Source organism: Manis javanica, chromosome 1 (genome assembly GCF_040802235.1).
Source record: "Manis javanica isolate MJ-LG chromosome 1, MJ_LKY, whole genome shotgun sequence".
NCBI lineage: Eukaryota > Metazoa > Chordata > Mammalia > Pholidota > Manidae > Manis > Manis javanica.
Genome location: NC_133156.1, coordinates 197143342 through 197167633, shown reverse-complemented (window position 1 = coordinate 197167633; position 24292 = coordinate 197143342). Strand labels below are relative to the sequence as shown.

At 37.1% G+C, this 24292-nt stretch overlaps 1 protein-coding gene across 3 annotated transcripts in view; it reads right to left on the bottom strand.

Moving 5' to 3' along the window:
• Window positions 1–14696, bottom strand: part of RTN4 (reticulon 4) — a 63900-nt gene extending 49204 nt beyond the window's left edge. The window contains exon 1 of one of the 3 annotated variants that reach the window (XM_036991098.2): window positions 13864–14696. In XM_036991098.2, the coding sequence (XP_036846993.2) occupies window positions 13864–14428 (565 nt within the window). In that variant the 5' untranslated portion in view covers window positions 14429–14696. The remainder of the gene's footprint in view (window positions 1–13863) is intronic. The other 2 variants (XM_036991099.2, XM_036991100.2) reach the window with 2 other exon arrangements.
• Window positions 14697–24292: the final 9596 nt, after the last annotated feature.

The window sequence follows — 24292 nt, the reverse complement described above, 5'->3', positions numbered from 1 at the left end:
AGTAGATAACAAAATATTCTCACTTCCTAACTTCTTTAAAGAATAATTGATTTCTGGAGGTCAAATAATTACAATATATAATAATACATAGAAGCAATGGAAGACAATAAAAACACAAAGGATGGAACACATAAAAGTATATAAGAATAGCAGTGGATGAAACAGAAAACAAAGGCTTAAATCAACCATATTACTAATTATATTGAGTATATATAAATAGCCCCAGTTAAAAGGCAGAGGTTTTCAGACCAGATAAAAGCCCTATGTGATGTTTATAAGACACACAATTTACATATAAAAACCCAGATGGGTTAAAAGTTAAAAGAATGTAAAAATATATTTTATCCAAGCACTTACCCTACACAAAAATTTGGAGCAGCTACACTAATGTCAAGTAAAGTAGAATCAAAGATAGGAATATTACCTTGACATTACCAGAGATAAAGAGGGGCATTTAATAATGATAAACAAGTAAGTAGATATAACATTAATTAGATGTAACACTAAAGGCATATAGCAAACATATATGAAAAATGTATGAAGCAAAATTAAGGGAGATTTATATAAATCTACAAATTGTATTTAAAAATTTTAACACTCACCTCTCAGTTAACTGACACTACTAGCCACATGCACACACACACACACATTATCAGTAAGGATACATAATTTATAACACAACACTATTAGTGAACTAAACCAAATTGACTTTCAGAGAGCACTACAAACAGAATACACAGTCTTCTCAAGTAGACTTAAATCATTCACCATTATAATCATTTCCTGGTCTATAAAACAAGTCTCAATAAATTTAAGAGAACTGAATTCATGCAGTGTTTCATAAATTCATAAATTAAACTGAAATCAGTAAACACAAAAATATCTGACTTTTGCATCCTGCTTCTCTCTGAAAGAGAGAGCTTCCAGGCTTGGGGAACACATGCCACCAACCCAGGCCCCAAGATCCATGAGGCTAGAAGCTCTTTTATTTGGGACCTTGCATTAGGTATCTCTTCACCTGGCTATTAACTCATTTTTTTTGGATTTGACAACAAAAGCAAAAATAAACAAGTGGGACTACATCAAACTAAAAAGCTTCTACACAGCAAAGAAAACCATCAACAAAAATGAAAAGGCAACCTACTGAATGAGAGAAAATATGGGCAAATCACATATCTGATGGGGGGATTAATATCCAGAATATATAGAGAACTCTCATACTTCAGCAGAAAACTAAATAATCTAACTAAAGAATGGACAGAGGACCTGAACGGACATTTCGCCTAAGATGACATACAGATGACCAACAGGTACCTAAAAAGATGCCTGGTATCACTGATTGTTGGGGAGATGTGAAGCAAAACCACAATGAGATAATTACCTCACACCTGTTAGAATGGCTACTATCAAAAAGACAAGAAATAACAAGTGTTAGTGAGGATGTGGAGAAAAAAGAACCCTTGTGCCATTTGTGGTGGGAATGTGGACTGGTTCAACCACTGTGAAAAACAATATGGTGGTGTCTCAAAAAATTAAAAATAGAACTACCATATGATCCAGCAATTCCACTTCTGGGTATTTATCTGAAGGAAAAAAAAACAAACACTAACTCAAACAGACATATGTGCCCCCATGTTCATTGCAGCATTATCTGCAGTGACCAAGACATGGAAGCAACCTACGTGTCCACTAAGGGATGAATGGATAAGCAAATGTGCATACATATATAATGAAATATTACTCAGCCATAAAAATGAATGAAATTCTGCCATTTGTGGCAACATGGATGGACCTTGAGGACATTATGCAAAGTGAAGAATCTGGTGGATGGCAGCAAACTTTGGTGAAACTTCAGGAACCATAGCGACTGAAATGGATAAAGGAACCTACATACATGTACTTGACAACAGACTTTTTACCCTGGGGGGCTCCACATAAAGAAGCTGATGAGAGCCCTAGTCCAGAGTAGTTTATAGCTGTCAAACTGTCTGATTCCAGAATTGCCCTATAATTTAAAATCTCAACAAAGAAAACCCCAAGCCTTGATGATGACTTCCTTAGTAAATTCTATAAATATCTGAGGATGCTTATGTGAACTCAACATAAAAAAAGCAGAGTAAACACTTTCCAAAACATTCTATAGTTTTGGTATTAACTTTTGGTATTATGTATTAATACCAAAACCAGACAAGAATAAGAAAATTAATTTACAGAAAAATATCTCTTAAACATGCAGGTAAAAATACTTAACAAAGTATTGGCAAACTGAATCCAGAAATTACAAAAAGTATAAACATTACCAAGAGAGGTTTAATTCCAGGAATGCAAGGTTGGCTCAACATTCAAAATCAAACAATGAAATTTACATATTAATAGCCTGAAAGTCACATGATTGTCTCCATATATGCCAAAAAGAATCCAATAAAACTTAACACCTATTTCATAAAAATTCTCAGCAAATTGGGAACAGAAGGAAACTTTCTCAACCTAAGTTAGGACATCTAGGAAAAACAGGTAGCTAACATCATTCTTAATAGCAAAAGACTAAACACATTTCCTCAAGATGCAAAATGAAGCAAGGAATCCACTTGCCTTCTCACTACTTTTATAGCATAAAGATCAAAAGGGAAAAGTAAAACTATCTTAACTTGCAGGCAACAGGACTGTGTAGTTAGAAAATCCTAACGGTTAAAAAAGAATCCTTACTATGCCCTACTAGAGTTAATAAGTGAAGTTAGGAAGGATGCAGGATAGATAAAAGAACAGATTATAAAACTTGCTGTATTTCCATACAGTAACAACTAAAAAATGGAAAATGAAAAAAAATTTAAATATCATTTCAATAGCAAAAAAAAAAAAAAGAAAGAAAGAAAATACTTATGGATAAATTTAACATTTGAGGTACAAAAGATCTAAACTACAAGACACTGCAGAGAGAAATTAAAGGAGACCACCTAAACAATAGCTATACGTACATATACATACACACACACACAACATGTACATGGACTGGAAGATCATGAAATGTTGTTGGGTGTCAGGAAAGAGTTCTCTTGAGTTTCCTATGCTTTCTGCGTATCTTGCAAACAGGGACTGAGCACTGACTGCCTTTGTTTCTGACTAGCTTTCCAAAGATGTTTATATAGCAAACACCTTTGGAGCGGAGATAGTGTTTTACACTTGAGCAACAGGCATGCTTATTATGTAGTGCAAAATTCAGTTTCTCTAAGCTCAAGGTTCCTCTCCTATAATACAACCTACAGCAAGTCCAAGCGTCACTTGGGTCTCTCCATGTGGCCCTATGGGAATGAGGCTCAGAGAACCTAAGTAAGAAAATGCAGATGTTCTGGCTATTGCCCCTGCTGTGAATAATAAAGTCTTTTGTCTCTGACCCAGGCTCTGTCTTCTGCTAGCATCCATGAAACTGTGGCAGGCTGACTTGTTAGGTTGGTTTTAGGATAAAATCTCAAATCCTAAGATGTCAATTCTCTCCATATTGATCTCTGGACTCAATGCAAACCAATCAAATTCTCAGCAGACATTTTGTAGAAATGAACAAGCTGATTCTAAAATGTAAATGAAAATACAGAGGACCTAAAAAGGGCAAAACAATTTTGAAAAAGATAAACTTGGAGTAGTTACACTACTTGACTTTAAGACACTATGTGTTACAATAAAGCTATAATAATCACAAAAGTCTGGTATTGGCACAGACAAATAGATCAAAAGAACACAATACATAAACATAAACAGACAAACTTAGATAGCAAATTGATTTGACAAAGGTACCAAAACAATTCAATAGAGAAAGACAAAGTCTTTCAAAAAAAATTCTTCTGAGACAACTGGACATCTATATGGAAAAATACATAAATCTGGATCTATACCTCTTGCATAGGCAAAAATTAATTTAAGATGGATCCTAGGTTCAAATATAAAAGCTAAAATTATAAAGCTTCTAGAAGAAAATATACAATGTCATCCCAAACTTGGAGTAGGCAAAGATGTCTTAGCTCACAAAAAGTACTAAGTATAAAAGAAAAAATTGATATTAAGACTTCTTCAAAATTAGAAAATTATACTCATCAAAAGAAACCATCAACAAAATTAGCAGGCAAGCTACAGATTAGGAAAATATATTCATTATGCATATACCTGACAAGACTTTTTCCCAGAATATACAAAGAACTACAAATTAGTAAGAACACAGACAAGCCAATGTAAGAATGGGCAAATCACTTGGACACTTAACAAAAGAAATGTAAGTAGCCAATTGACATGTAAAAGTCCTCTAATTCATTAGTCACGAGAGAGATCTGAATTAAAACCACAAAGAGACATAACACACCTACTAAAATGGCTAAAATTTAAAAGACTGATATCAAAAGATGCTGGTGAGAATGTGAAGCCACCAGAACTTTCATAAATTGCTGGTGGAAGTAGGATCACTTTGGAGAACAGTTTGGAAGTGTCCTATAATATTAAATATATACCTACCCATGACCTAGGAATTATACTCTTTATCTTATTCAATTCTACTCTCTTTATCCAAGATAAATGAAAACATACATCCACAAAAGGCCTGTACAGTGTTCATAGCATTCTTTTGTTCATAATAGCCACAAACTATAAATAATCCAAATGTCCATCAACAAGTGAATTAATAATTAAATTGTGGTATGTTCGTATCATGGAATACTACATAGTAGTAAAAAGGAACAAGTTACCGATCATTGATAAATCTCAAATACATACTGAATGCAAGCAACCAGACATAAGAGAGCACATACTCTATGATTCTGTTCATGTAACACTCTACAAAAGGCAAAACGATGCTAAAAAAAAATCAGAACAGTGGTTGCTTGGGTTTGCGGGGAGGACAGAATAAGAACTGAATTTAGTTGAATTCTAAGGCCTAAGGGATTTTTATGTGATGATGGAAATGTTCTATATCTTGACATCAGTGTGGGTTAAATGAGTGGATGCACTCATCATTTCAACAAAATGTTTTTTGTTAAATGTTTTAACAAAACTGTTAAAACCTGAGATCTATGCATGTATGTAAATTATACCTTAATAAAAATATTAAAATGAAAGAAAGCGTATGACCATTCTTCAAATTTCAGAGAGAGCATCCAAGTAGGTAAGGGAGAACCCACAGATGAACTATGAGACTTACAAATCAATCCATTGCAATATGTGGTCCTTATTTTGATTTTGTTTTTTCTTAAACTGTTAAAAAAGAAAATGACCATTTATGGATATTCAATAATAAGAAATGTAAACACTGGGTAGATATCTAATGATATTAATTAGTTATCGTTAAACATGTTGGGGAACTATTTGATTACCAGTGTTGTGGTTATGTTTTGCAAAGGAGTACCTACAGTTTGAAAGATACATAATGAAATACCTATGCGGATGTGGGATTGGCAGGATTGGCCATGGGCTGCTGGTTGCTGGGGCTAGGGATGTATAAACAAGGTTTCATTCACTATTCTGTGTTCCTTTATGTTTGAAATTTTCCATAAGAAAAAAATAATTTTTTTAAAAACCCTGCAAAAACAAGAAAAGGCAAGGTAAACATACTAAAATTCTATCATAGTGAAGCAATGTTAATCACAGTTTTACCCACAACTCTTTTAGCAGACCATTAAAATGTGCATGTTTGATTCTATCAATGTTAACTGTAGCTTCTGCAACATGTTCTATTAACCAAATTTTTATTATAGTTAACAACAGAAAGCTTGCTGGAGTAAGAGCAGGTAAATGACAAAGTATGTTAGTGGGTGGCAGCTTTTCAGTCCTTGTTCAAAAGTGATGTCTTATATTCCTTTCCTTATAGCAGATCTGTGTTACATATTATAAACGGTCTATAAACTATAACAAAATAAAATACTTGATCTTCTAAATTCTGATTTTCATAATTCACCCCTCAAATTCTGATTTTCATAATTCACCTCTCATAAGTAAAAGCATCTAACAAAATTTTTATCAAGTTGTTTAGTATGATAATTTTTAAGTAAAATTAAAATATCAGAACTTGGTGGAATAATAAAACTTTCTATAATGACTATGAACGACTTAAACATTTAATAACCTCCTTAGGATAAAGAACAGAATTTTTTTAAAGTAAATTCCCTTCTTTTCTGAGATCAAAGACTCTAGATCTTTAACTCTGGTTAAAAAATTTTTTAACACTTTATATCAGCTTCACCTAGGGCTGCCAAAACACAGGGATAAATAAATTTTATTATAGCATCTTCTAATTAATCGAGTTTACAAGTTATCTGTAAAGTTAGGGGAAAAAATGCACAGGCAGATCTGGAACCCAAGTATGGCTTTTTCTCTTTTTCACAAAAGCTGTTGACAGGTAGATAAATACATCATGGCCCCTAAAGTACAATCATAAGACTCCTGTTAACCTTAAAAATAAAAGTCAGTTATTTTACCAGCAAAAATGGGTTTATTTGAAAATAGCAGAGAATTGCAATTTGGGACAAGCAATCTATGGTAAAACCACAGGCAAGTCCAACAAACAAAGGAGGGGACATTATTTTATGGAGAAGAATGAGGAAGTCCAAGGGGTTGTTTTGAACTAAAGTCACAACAGAAATAAGAGTTCAAGGTGAGGACTGTCAGTTTCTCAGTGGCTAAACTGCAGGGGTCCTTAATTTCTTGTAGGAGATGTAATGTACATCTTTCCTATCGAATTTGGGACCTGTCCCTGTTGAAGATTCTCCTGTATAGGTCTATAATTGACAATTCTTCCTGTAATTGAGAGACTCCTATGGCTCTTCCTTCTAACGCCCTGACTCCATTCTACTGAGGGTTCCTTTTATTAATTTTCACATTCCTCTGATTTTAAGACAGCAGAAAGTACAACTAGGGGCCTGTGTCTTTCCCTTAATCTGCTACATGTACCTCTCGTTAAGTACAATCTGTAATCACTTTTTTGTCCCCATACTCTACCCTAAGCCTGGTTTAAATTTTTTTTTTCTTAACTAATATTGACCTTACAAGGGGACACCAATATAAACAGAAACTGTCAAATCTGTTTGAATGACAAAACTTTAAAAGCCTTTTTTTTAAATCTATGGTAACAGCTCCATCAATGAGAAAAAGCCATTAAAAAACGTTTGTGGGTTTTTTTTAACTAGATCGTCACTTAAATAGTGGATTTGGAGATTGCTAAAAAGATAACCCAATATTTGGCAGCTACTTACTACAGAGTATAGAGAATGTTTCTTCCCTTCTCAAAAAATTTTTAGAATGAAAAGGTAGGAATACTTCTCTTTAGCAGTCTATCTACATGCCCAGGTAGCCATGAAAAACAAATCTGGAAAAGCCCTATCAGCTAGTATTTTATTTAAACGTTTAACAATGAAAAGTTTGGTACTTATGCATGAACAAAGGGAACAGAAAATATTTCACCCACCCTACAAGTGTTTAACAAAAGTGGCATTTCAAACTGTAAAGAAAATATGGATGATTCCATGAATGGTGTTAGAACAAATGGGAAATAATGTTGAAAAGTAAAATATAACTCCTTCACTCTCTAGAACAAAATAAACCTCAGAAGAATTAAGAAATTAAATGTTAAAATGAAATCATAAAAATCATAAAAGTATTAGGTGAAGATGGGAGAAATTTATGCAACCTTACCTTAGAGATGGCCTTTCTAAGACCTGCACAAATCTCAACGACTTTTATGACTCAAAGTCATAAAATGACAAATGACTACATAAAAGTTTCTGCACAAAAACTAATCCCAAATGTCGAAATACAAATTACAAATCAGGAAAAGAGTTTTAAAGATATGACAAAAAGCTAATTTTCTTCCAAGAGATCAGAGCTCCTACATCTACAGGAACAAAAACCCAGATGAATAAGCAAAAGCTGCAATCAGAAAAAATGTATTGACACCTAAGCCAAAAAAATGCTCGAAAATGTAAAATAAAAACAATTTGCCAAACCATTTACTAGTTAATCAATATACTGTTAGTAAAGGCATAAGGAAAAAGGCACCTTAACACATTATTGGTGGGTTGTTCATCAATCTATGAAACAATTCTTTGTAGTACAAGTTGGCATTAACTACCAACATTTTAAATGCACATACCCTTTGAATCAGCAATTCAACATGCAGGAATTTATCGTATAACACATATAACAGCATGTATTCTTGAAGAATATATAAGGGTATTCACAGCAACATTATAACAGAAAAAGCTGAGAAACAACTTAAGAGTAAGAGACTGGTTAAATAAAATATGGTATATCCATATACCTTGGATATGTAAATAAATGTTTTAATTAATAAGAATTGGCATTTTTGAGAGAAAATATTGTAATTTCAGAACTATACAAAATATGAAGATCAGCCTTCACCCATAATATCCTATTTATTCAACAAATATCTGATTACCTATACTACATCAAAGGCACTGTGCTTAGCAATGGAGATAAAATGGCATATAGTCCTTTTCCTCAAAGAAAAAAGGTAATACACTCCTTTCACCAAAGAGCATAGTCTGATGGAGAATGGAAACGAGTAAACATATCAATGACCACATATACAATATAATATACATGATAAGGAAAGAATATAATATTAAGGAAATATATACGAGGCAACTTAAAAATAATCACCATTCCAAGAAACAAATAGCCAGCAGCTTAAATGTGAAATTATCAACTCCTCCTTTAGAGTTGAAAAGAATGATGAGGCCATCAGAATGAGAAGACCTTAGCATCAGTTTAGCTGAGCCCCACCATTTTGCATACCTGTGTCCTTACTAGCTTTCCACAAAGGTCACATTCACCCATTTAAACACTGCTAATGACTCACGGTTCTTCCCTTACAGTTCCCATCCCTGGTGGTGTCACCCCCAGAGGGACTTTCTAGGGTCTACATGTAAAAACAGGAAGTCTTGAGGAATGTACTATACAAATAGTGTATCTGCAATATTTACTTCTACTTAATCAGAGGTTCCAGGGAAGAATCAAGAACTATTGTCCATTTGGCTGGTACTTTTATTCTGGGCTAGCAAAGTACCTTTAAAATGTGCCATTTAAATTGGGGCCTTCCATCAACAGTGTTTCAAATAAATGATTTTAAGTATATTATGAAATAACCATGCATAAAACAGAGCCAATTACTGTACAATAGATAATACGCTCCTATTTAGAAATGATTTGCTCTTCCAAGTTTACAGGGATATAGTGCTAATATAGCATGTTTTCTAACTATTCCAAAAAATTACATATTTACTGAAGTTTCAATATATATTCATCACCTCATTAGAAAAAGATTTGAGAGAGCTTTCAAGTTACGAAACAAGGACTATAAATTTGACACTGAGCTTCATAGGAACTAATGTGGAATGTAAATCACCTTATCCATAAGAAGTATACCACTTATTCCCAACTTTTATTCCTACTTAGAAATCATAAACAGCTTAAAAGAAATTATTCAGAATCTCTAAATTCATCAGTTCTTTACCTTGTTATTTTCTAGATGAAAATGGGAGGAGAACAGGGAAACGGATAGGGCATGACATCTCTTGAGATGCAGCTACTTCCTGGGAGAGTCGCATCACTGTCTACTTGGTCTTTATATTAAGAACTGATACTTCAGATTCAAACCATATACAGAATCTTTTAACATTTACAATTTGTGCTCCTATGCCAATATAAATGATCATATGGTACATTACTTTACAAAATAATAATATTTTTTTTAAATTCCCAAGCCATAACCCATATTGATGAGCAATAATCTATGTAAATTTCCCTTGCAATGAATAACTTTGGACAGTCTCTGAAAAATAAGCTCCAGCATTTCTTTTCTTTGTATTTAAATCCATGGCCTTCAAGTCCTATCAAATATTTCATAAAACCTCTTTATAACCTAACCGTAAAAATGGAGATTCACAGCCAAAGAGATCATGCTTCTTATGGTTTCTTATATTCCCCCTTTCTATTCCATTTTCACTGACTGAACTAGTAAGGAACTTACTCACCTCTTCAGACTGCAAAAGCTCTCTAAATTGTTCTATGTTTCTTTCCAACCTATCTTGAATATTGTCACCAACTCATTTTCCTTCCTAACACTGCTTTCATGATACCATGCCTCAGTTCAATAATCTTCAATAGCTTCCCAACACAGTAATTCAGGATAAGGGTGCAAAATAAATAATGAAGTAACTTTATGTTTTGCAAACAACATTTTTGGTTTCTTAATATAAATTACCAAAAGGAAAGGTAACTCTGGGTGGCAAAGCATGGATAAAAGCAAGATGATAAAACCCTCATTCCTTAATTTGGCATTCAATACCCTTCAAAATCCAGATTTACGTTTTCAGTCTTAATTCACACTGGTTTAGAACATGTCCAGAGACCAGCTCAATGTCACCCTTAATGATAATGTTTGCATTTCTCTCTACTCAATTTCTACCCAACATTTCCCTTGCATATCCTCAAAGCCTAGGATAACCAACCACCTTCCTTTTTTCCTACTTGAAGCCAAATGTCTCTTAGTGAAAAATGGTCATCAAGTGCAGGGCTTTAGTCTCACTGAATTGCAATAGGGATGCTCCAAACACAACAGCAGACAGCAAAATTATAATTTTATCAAGTGAAAGAAATCAGAGTTTAATACAAAAAACAGTGTCAACCACATTGTTAAATACATAGGCCAGCACCAAGGATCTCCCATACTCAGTAACACAACCCTCTTCCAGGCAGGCTGGTCTATATTTGACCAGGCTCTGCACATTTCTCACTTTCTTTGTCTTTATTCACATCAGTCCTCTCAATCCTCTAACTCTTCAAAACTATGTTTTTGCTCCAAAGTTACAATATAATTATTTAAGGAGTTATGTCTAAAATAAACATTATTTTTTTAAGTCAAACTTTTTACCATGGCCTGTTAAGAGATCCCAAATGATCTAGGAGCCCTCTTCTCCATTCTCACTGACAACCACTCTCCCACAGCAGGCTTCTTACAAGATTCTCAAATACACAAATCTCTTTTCCGTCTCAGGGTTTTTGCCTCCTAGGAGTTGCTTCAAAATTTTTGATCTCTGCAGCTCAAATCTCACCTACTCAGAAAGGCCTTTCTCAGTGACAACTTACCTATAAAAGGCCCCCCACACACACACATCCCAATTATTTTCCATGGCACCATCCTATTCTCCTGATAAGACTTACCACTATTTTAGGTTTGTTCTTTATGTGCTTATTATCTGTAGTTCGCCCATAGGGAGCCAAGTGTCTTGTTTACTGCTATACCCTCATAGCCCAAAACAGTGCCTGTGGCCTTGTAGGTAACCAATCATCAGCTGAATGAACTGTTAAATTTAGACTCAACTGAAATGGTTTAACTATCCATGACCACAATCACAGTGCCCCGCATTTTCTAAAGGAACTGAAGTTTCACAGTAGGTACCATCAATACAAAATCAAGGAACTATGTAAAGATAGAGTCCCTCAGTAGGCATTGTTCTCTCTCCTTTGTCTTCCAAAGTTAGTATTCCCAAAGTCAAAATTCCAACAGAATGCTGTCACCTCCTGAATTCCTAGTGTTCAAAGAAATCCTGTTTTCACGCAGCAATTCAAGATGACAAATTAGTATTCTTCTGTTACCTTTGAAAATTTCTCACTACTTATTATTCTACCTCACCTTAGTGTTCTCAAATGTGTGTTTTTGATTCAGAAAATGAAAGACTGAGTTATTCCTCATCTAGCATCTTTTAGAGCAGTGATTAGTGTTTTGAGTAATGCTTTGGGTACTTCAATATCAAAATGTTATTCAGAAATTTCACAATTGGTTTATTTTCACACCGTGGAGCAGGAATGAATTGAAGGAAAAAATTTCTTCTGTGATCTCAGATTCTTTTTTCATAAAACGAACCATTTCTAAAATCCAATAAGGCTAACAGTTACGCTGTCTGACTGTTGATGTTTTATACATTAAAAATGGTCCTACTCGGCTGGTTAGCCAGAGATGGGTAAGATTCCTCAAGGGAGGAACAACCTAAGATAGGCACAGTCGCAGGGGGGCCATCAGGTGAGAAACTGGGGATCAACAGAGGTGAGGCTTAGAACCTCACCCCCCATTTTGAGAGAAATCTTCTGCATCCGTGGATGTTTTGTTGCCCTTGTCTAGCTTGGATTAATACTTAGTCTATAGGCACAGACCTGATCATCTACATTTGCCCTCTTACAGCACTAAATTATGTTTTTCTACCTTTATCTTGCACCTACCTACCACTTCAGCATTTTATTTTAAAAAAATAAGGGAGAAATGTGGGATTCATATATAAATCAAGTATAAAAATCAAATGAATAATCATATCTGACTTGATTTATAGTTCATGATGCGTGATCAAAACCGAAAGTTTCTGTGATATGACTGCCCTTGCACTGTTCACCATGTAAGAACTTACTCACTACGTAAGAACTTGTTCACCATGTAAGAACTTGTTTGTTATGCTTCAGAAGATTGGAGACTGTTGAGAATTAGGCTTGGGGTTGATTAATGATTGTGCATTGAGTCCCCTGTACAGAATTTTATTGTTGTTAACCATTTGATCAATAAATATGAGAGATGCCCTCAAAAAAAAAAAAAAAGGTCCTACTGCTACTGAGACATGTTAGTTACTTGTTAATAAATTAACAATTTCTCTAAAATGGATTCTTAATCTCTAACCTCAAACAATTTCCGAAGATGAAAAGGGAAACAAAACAATATTCCTAAAAACATTATACTCAGGTACTCAGGTAAATGTAATGACTTGAAATTATTTACAGCCTATGCAGATTTGTTTCTGCAGTCCTAGAAAATACAACTTCTAAGAAATAGTATCTCTAACCAATACATGAAAACGCCGATTTCAAAACATTTCATTAAATCTCCTGGTAAATCGGCTACAAGTTCAACTGGCCTATGCCTGACAAGGAATCTACAGGTTTCCCCTTAAGAATGTCAACAATTTTGTCTTTCTTATGATGCATTAAGAGGCTAAACCTGTCCACACTAACAGCGATTCCTCACACTGCACAGCTGAGTCCCTGGCAGAGCTGCGGCCCCTTGGAAATGCCCAGATGCCATTTCCCCCGGCTCCGTTTAGCTGACGGAGATTCGCCACATCACAACCAGGGTAAGCGGGGGAGGTGGCAGCACTTCTCCAGAACTCTCTCCTTCCCAGTTCGCCACGCGCCACACCACTGGAGGCGCTCTCTCTGCACTGCAGTTGGGTCAAAATGTGGACGTTTTCCACTGGGCCAGCTCCCCACCAGCGCAAGAGGGAGCAAGCGGGTGCGTTTGGGTGGGGGGGGGAGGCGGGAGATGAAGCGCATGGGGGCTACCCAAGCCAGGCGAAAGGTGAGGAGGGGAGCCAGGGCTAAATGCAGGCAAACAGACGAGCAGCGAAACTGCGCCGTTTCCCTAGGACCAATCCAGACGGGTGTTTGACAAAAGATGAGGGCTCCAAGGCCCGTCCATCCTCACCCTGGAACCAAGCCAGCCAATGAATCCACAACCCTAGGTCCCCGAAACACACCCAGCTCCTACCAGAGGTGGGTGCCTAACTTTGAGACCCAGTGGACTGCGGACTACGGGGAAGAAACTGGGAGACGGCAGAGGGCACGTGTTTTCCCGAAACCCAGACAATGAGAAACAAGCCCGGGCTTCCAGGGCCGCCCCACCCTGCTCCCCGCGGCTCCCACCAGGGGGGGGCGCCTGCGCCCCGAGACCCACAGACAATGCCCGCTCCAGGGAGGAGAAGAGGGCTCCGCCCGAGGCTTCTGGGGCCGCACACAAAAGAGGGAGGGGCGGCGGGAGGGCGCGGCACTCACCCACGGAGCCGGAGGAGCCCCTGCGCTTGGGCGCGGCCGGCGTGGAGGGGGGCGCGGCGGGGGCCGGGGCGGGTGGGGTCCACACGGGCTCGGGCTGCGGGCTCACGCTGGCCGGGGGCGGAGGCGGAGGCCGGGCCGGGGGCTCAGCGTCCTCGGGGAGCTTGGAGGTCGAGTCTGCGGCCGCGGATGGGAAGGGTGGCGCGGGCACCGCGGACGACGCCGGGCTCGAGTCCCACGACGGCTGCCGCTCCGAGGCGACCAGGGGCGCGGCCGGCAGGGGCCCCCGGGGCGCTGGGGGCACGAAGTCACTGCCGAAGTCCAGCAGGGGCGCGCGGGCGGCTGGGGCGGTGGGCGCCGGGGCCGATGACAGCCCGGCGGCGGGCTTCCTCTCCAGCACCTCCAGCTCCTCCAGGTCCTCGTCCTCGTCGTCTTCCTCGTCCTCCTCCTCCTCCTCCTCCTCGTCGTCGTCGGGCTCCCTCACGAACTGGTACTTGAACGGCGGCTGGGGCCGCGGCGGGCTGTCGGAGGACGAGGAGACCAGAGGCGATGGGTCCGTGTCTTCCATGGCTGCCAGGTCGCAGGCGATGCTGCAGCGGCCGCCTCTGCGGGGCACGCTTCTCCTTGGGGCCGCGCGCGGCTGTGGGGGCTGGGAGGACTGAGCGGCAGCGCCCAGCGAGCCGAGGGACCTGCAGCAGCGGCGGCTCCCGGAACAATGAGGCTGCTCCTCCGGCTCCGCGCCCGTGATGCGCCACCCGCTCAGTCCCCAGTTGCCGCCGCCGCCCACCCAGCGAAAAGAGAGAGGCCAGCAGACTCTCCGCCCAGTTTGGCGTGACTCACCCTCCCGACAGGGAGAGGCACGGACGGGCGCGAGAGGGAGAGGGCCAATCGGCTAAGGGACACAGACGATGGGCAACCAGCCGGCCCAACGGAAAGGGAAAGAGATGAACGTGGGTTGGGCTATTGCACTTCCTCTCTCTCACCGGCTGGGGTGGGCTCGGGGGGCGGGGCCTGGCGCTGGTAGCCCCACCCTCCACCTTGGAAGCGGCTGGCCTGGCCGGGGTCTCGGCCTATCCTGCAGCTGGGGGCCCGTCTGCAGTTAGGGTACTGCGAAAGCGAGCGGGCGGGCTGCTTGCATTGAGGGCTCCGAGGAGTGTCTGGCTCGAAACCACCGGAAGGGCGTTAACAGGGGGGCGGGGATGGGGATGGTAACTTTCCTCTCAGGAAAGGAAAAAACCCAGAGTGAAGAGAGGTACTAGCAGGTCCATGAAGTAGGCCGTAAAGATTTAAGTATGCATTAAGTTTTAAAAGATTTTGAAACAAAAGATTACATTTTTTTTCAAACGTAAATTCTCAGACCATCTCATCACTACTACCTTCACCACCTTAAAAAAAAAGATTGGTCTTGGACAATTTTAGGATTACTCTCAGTCTAAAACTACAGCCTCTGAATGAGGTAGGCAACTCAGCTGGGCTGGATATAATCTGAGGACTGGGGTTGTCTATTTGAAAGTTTTAGGATCTACCTGCCCCTGGACTCTGAGTGGTAGAAGGATGAGTCACCCTAAGAGAGGGAGAGGAGGGAGAAAAGTGGGAACAACGATGCCTTGGAAGGCAAATTTGATTCACATTACATTTCAGTCACCTTTAGGTTCATGAGTCAACACTTCAGATGATTCAGGCCTTCTGGGAGTCAGGAAGCCCAATATTCATTTCTTTGATAGGTTGGAGTGAGCATGATCCCCATTCCACTTTTTCAAAAACTGGAGAGAGGGTTTAAAGAAAGTGTTTACAGACATGTGTCAGCACCCAGAGATTTAGAAAGCTCCTTTATCTCTCTGATAAACCTTTCCAAAATATTTGCTAATCTGCAGCCCTGGAGAGAGGAGAATAAACTGCTTTCAAACTGCTCACCATCTAGGCCTGCACAGTTCAAATACCTTAGTCACTGGCAACTTGTAGTTATTGAGCACTTGAAATGTGACTAGTTTGAAATAAAATGTGCTATAATTTTAAAACACACACTAGACTTGAGAGTACAAAAAAAATTTTCAGTTTTGTAAGTCATATTTTGGATATATTGAAACAAGTATAAGATATGTCACCTTTTTCTTTTAATTTTTTAATGCATTTTCTAGAAAATTTTAAATACATATATGCCTCACATTATATTTGTATTGGATAGCACTAATCTAAATGATTGCCACAGGGAGTCACTGGTTATTTAAGCAAATTCTCAAATTAATTAATATTATCCTAGCATTAATTTGGGTATTAAAAAGGACATGTGCAGATTGGGGGAGGAGGTAGGGGAGATGAATAGGTGGAACACAAATTTTTAGGGCAGTGAAACTATTCTGTATAATACTGTACTGGTGAGTACGTGACATTATGCATTTGGCAAAACCGTACAACTGTATAACACAAAGAGCTATCCCTAATGTAAACTGTGGACTTTAGTTAATAATATATTGATATTCATCAGTTTTAACAAATGTACCACAGCAGTGCAAGATGTGAGTAATAAGGGAAGCTGGTTGGGGAGTACAGCATGTAAATGTATGAGAACTTTGCTTTCTGTTCAAGTTTTCTGTAAATCTAAAACTGCTCTAAGAAATTAATTTTTTTTTAAGAAAGGATAGGTAGAACAAGATTCCCTGGCAATGTTACCTGATCAGGTTAATTATCAATACATTCAAGACCTGCCGTATCAATCCTTTGAGCCTGTTTTTCTTTTGGGGGTGGGACAGGGTTTGGGAAGAGTAATGAGAGGTTATTAGCATAGAATTTTGTGATGGGAGGTTTAATGCCAAATCAAAAATTTAAACAACAGATTCCAAAGATAACTAAAAGTCATGTTTCAAGTATTTGTCAAAAATTATCAAAAATATACATGATTTTCACCTAATTGCATACACATGCAAAAATATATTAGCAACATTTTATGGTATGAACTTTTTCTATTTTTATAATTTAACTATCAGCAATTCAGTCTTCTTATACTGTTCACCCCACTATGATTGTTCTGAAACTCCTTAACAGAATATTTTCAGAGGTTTTTCATATATTATTATAGGTTGCTCATATGATATTTCTGCACTATCTGGGTTCCTTCTATTACTAAAATAATCTCAAGGGAGTATTTTTATTTAAAGTATCACAATAGAATTATTAGAACTTTAGTAGCAAATAGCAGTAAATACTGAGTCAATAATGTAAGCACTCTCCTCTGAAGCAGAAGAAAAATAAGAATTTTATACTATTGAGCTCAGTGACTTCTAAAACATAGTGTGGTGAATAAGAGTAGAATTTACCCAATGATCACAGAATGGTCACCAAAACATAAGGAATGGAGAATGCTAGCTGATATACCAGAATTAAAAGTAAAACTAGGTATATATCAGTGTAACTGTGTAAATATCACTCTCACTAACAAGAAAATTCTGATGGTCATTTGAAATGGCTAAAGGTAGAATATAAATTATAGATCATAATAATAGAGAGTAATTATTCAATGAATATCTTTGAATTATTTTACCAAAAGTAGAAAATTAAGGTTCTCAGAACCCTAAAGGTTAGTAACTGTTCTCTCTTAGAACACTACAGGAGATCCACTCAGCTGGGTAGAATTAGAGTCTCAAAGTTGGAAGGACTCTGGAAGGGCTTCACCAACTCCCTCCCATTACAAGTCTCTGCAGAAGGTTTTTTAACATTAGTCATCTATAGCAGATTAAAAATGGCTGAAAACTCTTTTGCAACAATTCCCATCCAGAGGTTTGGTCAATTTCCCAAACTCTTTAGAGCTGGCTGTGTGACTTTCTTGACCAATAGAACACCCTGGAAGTAAATTCTGAGCCTAAGCAGCAGAGGCACTGCAGGTTCCCCTCGGACTCTCCTGGAATGCCAAGATGAGAGACACATGGAGAGAGGAACCCAGCCGACCAGCAGTAGAGCAGGGGGCCCAGAAATATGAGGCCATTTCAGACTGTCCAGTCAACCAACAGAATCATAAAAACTAATGAATTATTGTTCTGAATTATTACTTCTTGGGATGATTCATTACACAGCAAAAGCTAAGTGAAACACCCTCTATTTTGTGCTTTATTCATTCAGATGAAATATTTATTAGGTAGTTACTCTGGACCAAGACTATTCAAGACTCAGGAATATAGCACTGAACAAATCAGACACAAGTGTACTTGAACATTTTCAGTAAAGGGAGACTCACTACTTGGGTAAATAGTCTATTCCGTTTCTATAGTATCAGACCTTATTGCAGAATGCTGAATTGATAGCTAAACGGGTATACATAAAACAGGTTAATTGTCCTTTATCAGCTATGCCCCCTGAAAGAGTAAAAAGGCCTAAAAGGCCTAGGATAGATATACTCTTGTCTACATATTGCAGTAAGTGGAGTCTAGAGTGGGTTCAGCAACCATAGGAGAAAGATGAGAGGTGGATTCCTGACAAACCTGTTTCAAGAGCTATGCACAACAGCTTTATGTCTACTGAAAATGACTTGCCTCCATTCAAGAGCACTATTGAACTACATTTTACCTCTCTATTCAAAAAAGATGTGAAAGATCATTTTAACACTCCTAAAGGAAAAATTAACAGTTTGCTATGTTGTCCCTACCATTGTGCTAGGATTTTAGATTTCATGAAATGTACCTTTTAATGAAATGCAGTTCATGATTTTGGTTAACATCTTGACTTACACTAAGTTAATTGTGTAATAAGAATGTAAATATAAATATTAAGGATCAACATCTTCAGCCATGCCAGTTAAGCATTGACAATTAGTGCTGGATATAAAATTAAATTTTTAGATTCCAATAAAGAAAATGCATAATAGGCAAATAAAAGTCATTAAAATTTCATGTGATCCTTCTCCTTTAACCTTCTTGGGCCCTCTGCATTTCCTTATACATCAATATGAATCATTTCTCTGGTGAAATTATTGTGATTTAACAGAAAAACTATTTTTGATCCAGCAGAAAATTAGTTTTGATTTTAGCAGCACAGATTAGACAAAAATCTGTCCTCATGAGAGAAGAGGCCACGAACGTATCCAAGTTATAAATAATTCATTACGGTACATAGCCTACTCCTCCTAATACCTAAAGATTGAAGTATAAATTCTGTTGTTTTATCTTCAATGGAAATGGAAACTAGGTGTCCAAATCTTAGGAATGAACATTACTCATTCATTCAGCTAAAATCTATTGAGCAACTAGGCTCTGGTGATAAAGAATAAATACAACATTTCTTAACATCAAGGAACACAAGGCTAGTTTACTTAAGAATATATAGCTATATAATGTATGTAAATATATGTGTGTACATATGTATGTGTATACATATATGTGTGAATATAATATTCATTTTATATATTAATATACTGTATATTACATATTCATATAATCAATATAATTCAGATAATATACATATACATATTAAATAGAGCAAGGGAAAAAGAGGAAGAAGCACGGATACAGAGACTGACAGAGACACAAACAGACATATTCCAACAGGATTTGGGGAAGACTTCATAAAAAGCATTAATCTTTTAAGGTAAAGGAAGAGGAAAGGCATCTAAAGAAGGTGGAATATCATCTACAAGGCAGGGTGGAATGAAATTCCAATACAGATTCAAGGCATAGACATCTGGTATAGTTAAGTGGTTAAAGATAAAACTGGAAAAAGGCAAAGCTAAGTACAGCTGTGAAGGATCTCAAACGCCATGCTAAAAAATGAAGGCATTATTCTCTAAGTAAAGAGTTATTAAAGGCCTTTAAGCAGGATGATGGGATGACCTGATTATTAATTTACAAAAATAACACTGATAGAGGATGGATTATGGATGCTAGAATAAGGAAACAGAATACTTAAGCAATTACAGTATTTCAGATAATCATCACCCAAAAACTTCATTATAGTTACTATGGGTTAAGTGAAACATAATACTAATAATTTGGGCAAAACTTAATGAGATTCTGAACTAATAGCATAGGAAATAGGAGAAGATAAATTTGAAAAACACTGAAGAAGTTGAATTAATAAAATGTGGTGACTGATAGAATGGAGGGGTTAATGGAAAAGAAGGAAGAAAAGCTGAAATAAGTTTTAAGCTTAGGTGACAAAGTAAACTGGTGCCACCATTATCAAAGAAAAGAAATTAAGAGAGAGAGCACAGAATGGCTGAGTAATGCTGGGGAGAATATAATGACCTTAGCTTTTATATACATTGGACTTGAGCTGCTTGCAGTACATTGGAGTAGAAATAATCAGGAAATAGCTGGAAAACCAGGACTGGAGCTTAGGATAGAGGTCTAGTCTGGAAAGCAGTTATGAAAACCTGTTAGTTAGTTGGGTAAAGGTTTGGGGAAAAATGGTGGGTTGGGAAGGAGGGGATGGCCAAGCAGGTTGATGCATACTGTCTGCTACCCATGAAAGAAAAAGGCCTAGAATGGAGCCACAGGAAACATTACCATGAAATATCTTTGACATATTGAACAACATTATTTCCATTTAACCTCTACTTTTCCCAGACAGGACAAAACAAAACAAAAAACTCCCTTTAGCTTTTCTTCATGGGTCTAGTTCTTCAGTTTTTAAATAGGTACTCATTTTATCTTCTCCACCTACCTTAAATATTAAACTCAGAACTCAAAATAGTATTTCAGTAAGTATTCAGTATAATTATATTTAGCAAAAAATGATCTATAGTAATAGGGACAGCACTAAAAATTTAAGCCACAGGTAATCCTTAAACCCTTGTTAAGTGGGTAGTCCAGCCTCTTAGCCAGTAACAAATAGTAGAATTGCCTGGTGGACTTCTGCCTCTTCCTGTAACTAACCATCCACTAATGAAAGTGCTAAAAAGAAGGCAATAGCTGAAAGAAAAGCAACAAGAGATTAAGCAAGCTCCATAAAATTATAAAATTAACTATGCAATAAGTGATTTTTCTATATAATATTACTTGTGTTTATGAGGTATAGCATTTTTTTAATCAACAGATCTATATTGCTCCTTTTCAAATTGTTTCTACTTTCCAGAGTACCAAGGAACATATTCATCACCAGAAATGCGATAGTATATTGTTCTGTCTGTATCTTTTCTGAAACTTACCATCCTTTTACTACTATAAACTTACTGTGATCTAGCATTTCCATTTTATCTTATTTTTTATTTACTGTCTTGAATAGAAATTTTTCCTCTCAGGTAGTAAAAGAAATGTTTGAAATCATTTATAAATGAAAATGTTGTTTGATGAGTTAAATATGATATAATGTGTTTATTTCCTTTCCATCCCAAACCCAATTTAAATGTCAGTAAAGCAATAAAAATGTTATTAACCAACAAAAAAGACTATGAGAGGAGACAATAGTAGATAAAATATTTCAACATACTTCTGAAATACAAAAAGCAGATGGTAGAGCAGTTACTGACTTAGCAGAGTGGATGAAATTACAACCTAATTATCTCTCAAAGAGCAATATCAGCTAGAAGCAAGTCATTTTATGCCACAGAACCTGTGAGTGGCTCAGCCCTTGGAGGTGCCTGAACTGAAAACAAGTGGATTAAGTAGCAGTGGAACCGTTGGCCCCCATGGTCCCACACTGCTCCCAAAAAGCATGCAGCAAGGCTTAAAGCCCTGCTGCCCCACCATAACTGCTCCCCCGACCCCTGCTGTCCCCTATAGCCCATTCTCCCCCAGATTGGATATTGTAGAATAATTCTGTAGAATAATAAAATGGCCCCAGAGAATATTCCTCGAAGTATTGGCATTTGTAATACTCTAGTAAAAACACCTGATCAGCCCCACAGTGATGTTTAGTCTGCCCCCTTCCCCTCACACAGCTTCCAGTCCACTTTTTAAATGCTTCCCTCTTAAACATGAAACAAAAACCACTAGACAAAAGCCTTGACTAAAAGCTAAAAATGAAAACAAATAGGAAAAGAAACTTGAGGGAACAGAGACATACAGAATAAGAAAACTTTAAAAAAACTACAATAAATAATTGGAGAGATAGAAGAAGACATCACTTCCATAAAACAAAACCAGAAACAATGAAAGTGAAAAAAAGCAGAGAAACATGAGAGACTTCATAAACTAAAACCAATTGCACGTTCATAGCAGTATTCACAATAGTCAAAAGGTGGGAATAACCCAAATGTCTATCAATGGATGAATAGATAAACAAAATGTGGTATGTACATACAATGGAATATTATTCAGGCTTAAAAAGGAATGAAATCTAGCATATGCTACAACATGGATGAACCTTGAAGACATTATGCAAAGTGATACAAGCCAGATATAAAAGGGCAAATATTGTACAATTCCACTTATATGGAGAACCTAGAATAGTTACATTCATAGAGACATAAAGTAGGACAATGGATGCCAAGGGCTAGAGGGAGGGGAAAATAGGGAGCTAGTGTTTAATATGTATAGAGTTTCAGTACGTGATGATGAAAAAGTTCTGAAGATGGATGGTGGTGATGGTTGCACAATAATAGGAATGTATTTAATGCCACTAAACTGTACACTTAAAAATAGTTAAAATGGTAAATTTTATGTCATGTATGTTACCACACAATTTTTTAATTGCTATTTTTAAAAATTAATAGAAGTGTTAGAATATAAGTTTGAAAAACTTCCCAGGAAAGAGAAAAAAAATGGTGTATTAGCAACTAACCAGTAAAAACTGAAGTTTAAAAAAAAAAGCAATATCATATACAACAGCACCTGAAGAAATGAAGAATTTAAGAATGGATTAAATATGTCCAAGACCATTGCACTGCAAACATTGCTGAGAGAAATTAAAGAAACTAAAACAACTTCAACTTGATTTCACGATTTATAATAAAGCTACAACGATTAAGACAGTCTAGTATTGGCATAAAGATAGACAAATAGATCAATGGAACAGAATACAGAGTCCAGAAGTAGACTCATACATCCACATTTACACTAATATATAGCCAACTAATTTTGCACAAAGGTACTGAGATATTTCAATAAGGGTAGTCTTTTCAACAAATAGTGCTGGAACAACTGGGCATCCATATGCAAAAAGATAAAAAGAGAATTTTGATCCTTATCTCACATCATATTCAAAAATGTTAACTCAAAATGAATCATAGGCCTAAATAGAATGCAAAACCATAAAGTTTCTTGAAAGAAAACTTAGAATAAAATCTTGGCAAGGGTATGTAATAAATGCTTTTGCAAGGGTAGAATGGTACCACTTTAGAAAATCATTTGGTAATTTCTTATAAACATACCTAATAATATGACCCAGTAATTCCACTCTTAGGTATTTTTCCAAGAGAAATTAAAATTGGAAACAACCAATATGTCCATTGACTGATGAATGGATAAACATTTTATGGCTTCAGAATTCTACTCAGCAATAAAATGGGACAAACCTGATGTACACAGCATGGAAGAAATTCAAGAAGATTATATTAAGTTAAAGAAGCAAGACCCAAAAGCCTGCATACTATATGATTCTGTTTATGTGACATTCTAAAATAGACAAAATTGCCAGGGCTGAGGGCAGAGAAGGAGGGGGACTGCACAGGCAACAAGGGAAATTCTTGGAGTGATAGTGGGGATGGTTATGCAACTATATACATTGTCAAAGCTCACTGAACTGTACAATTAAAATGTGAACTTTACTGGATTAAAATTATATATCAATAGAGCTGATTTTAAAATAAAAGACAAAAATATTTAATACAGAAGAAAAAGATAAGAAAATCAGAAGAGCAATATAGGAGGCCTATGAATCACAAATAAGAGATCCAGAAAGAAACAAGAGAAAAAAACACTATGTTTTCTATTAATCTAATTTGTCCTCTAGAAAGGTGAACTTGCAGTGTGGTACTTCTGCTCCATGACAGAGCATTATTTAAGCATTAAGACAGAGTATTATTTTAACTTACCGTTATAAATGTATACAGATTGTTTGGGTGTCAAGAAATGTTTTAAGAGTTATCCCTTAAACAATCTTCCTTCTCTAAATCACCTTCTAGCTCTATGAAATTGATAGAATAATAAATAAATCCAAGTCTAGCTTAAGTTTTTATTTATAAAATTGGGCCTAGTTGCTGTTTTCAAGTGGCCTTGTACTGTGCAACTTTTTCTTTTCTTCTTCGAGATATTTTTTTCTCACTGTTTTTTTAATTCTAATTTATTTAAACTAAAAAAAAAAGGAGAAAGAAACAGTTCACCCATCTCTCCTACCCTCCCAGCTCCCAGCTGTGAACCACTGACCTGTTCTCTATATTTATGAGCTGAGTCCTTTTCTTGTCTTTTTAGATCCACAAAGAAGAGAGGTCATATAGTACAGGCATACTTTGTTTTAGTGCCCTTCAGTTTATTGCACTTCACAGATACTGCTGTTTTTTACAAAGTGA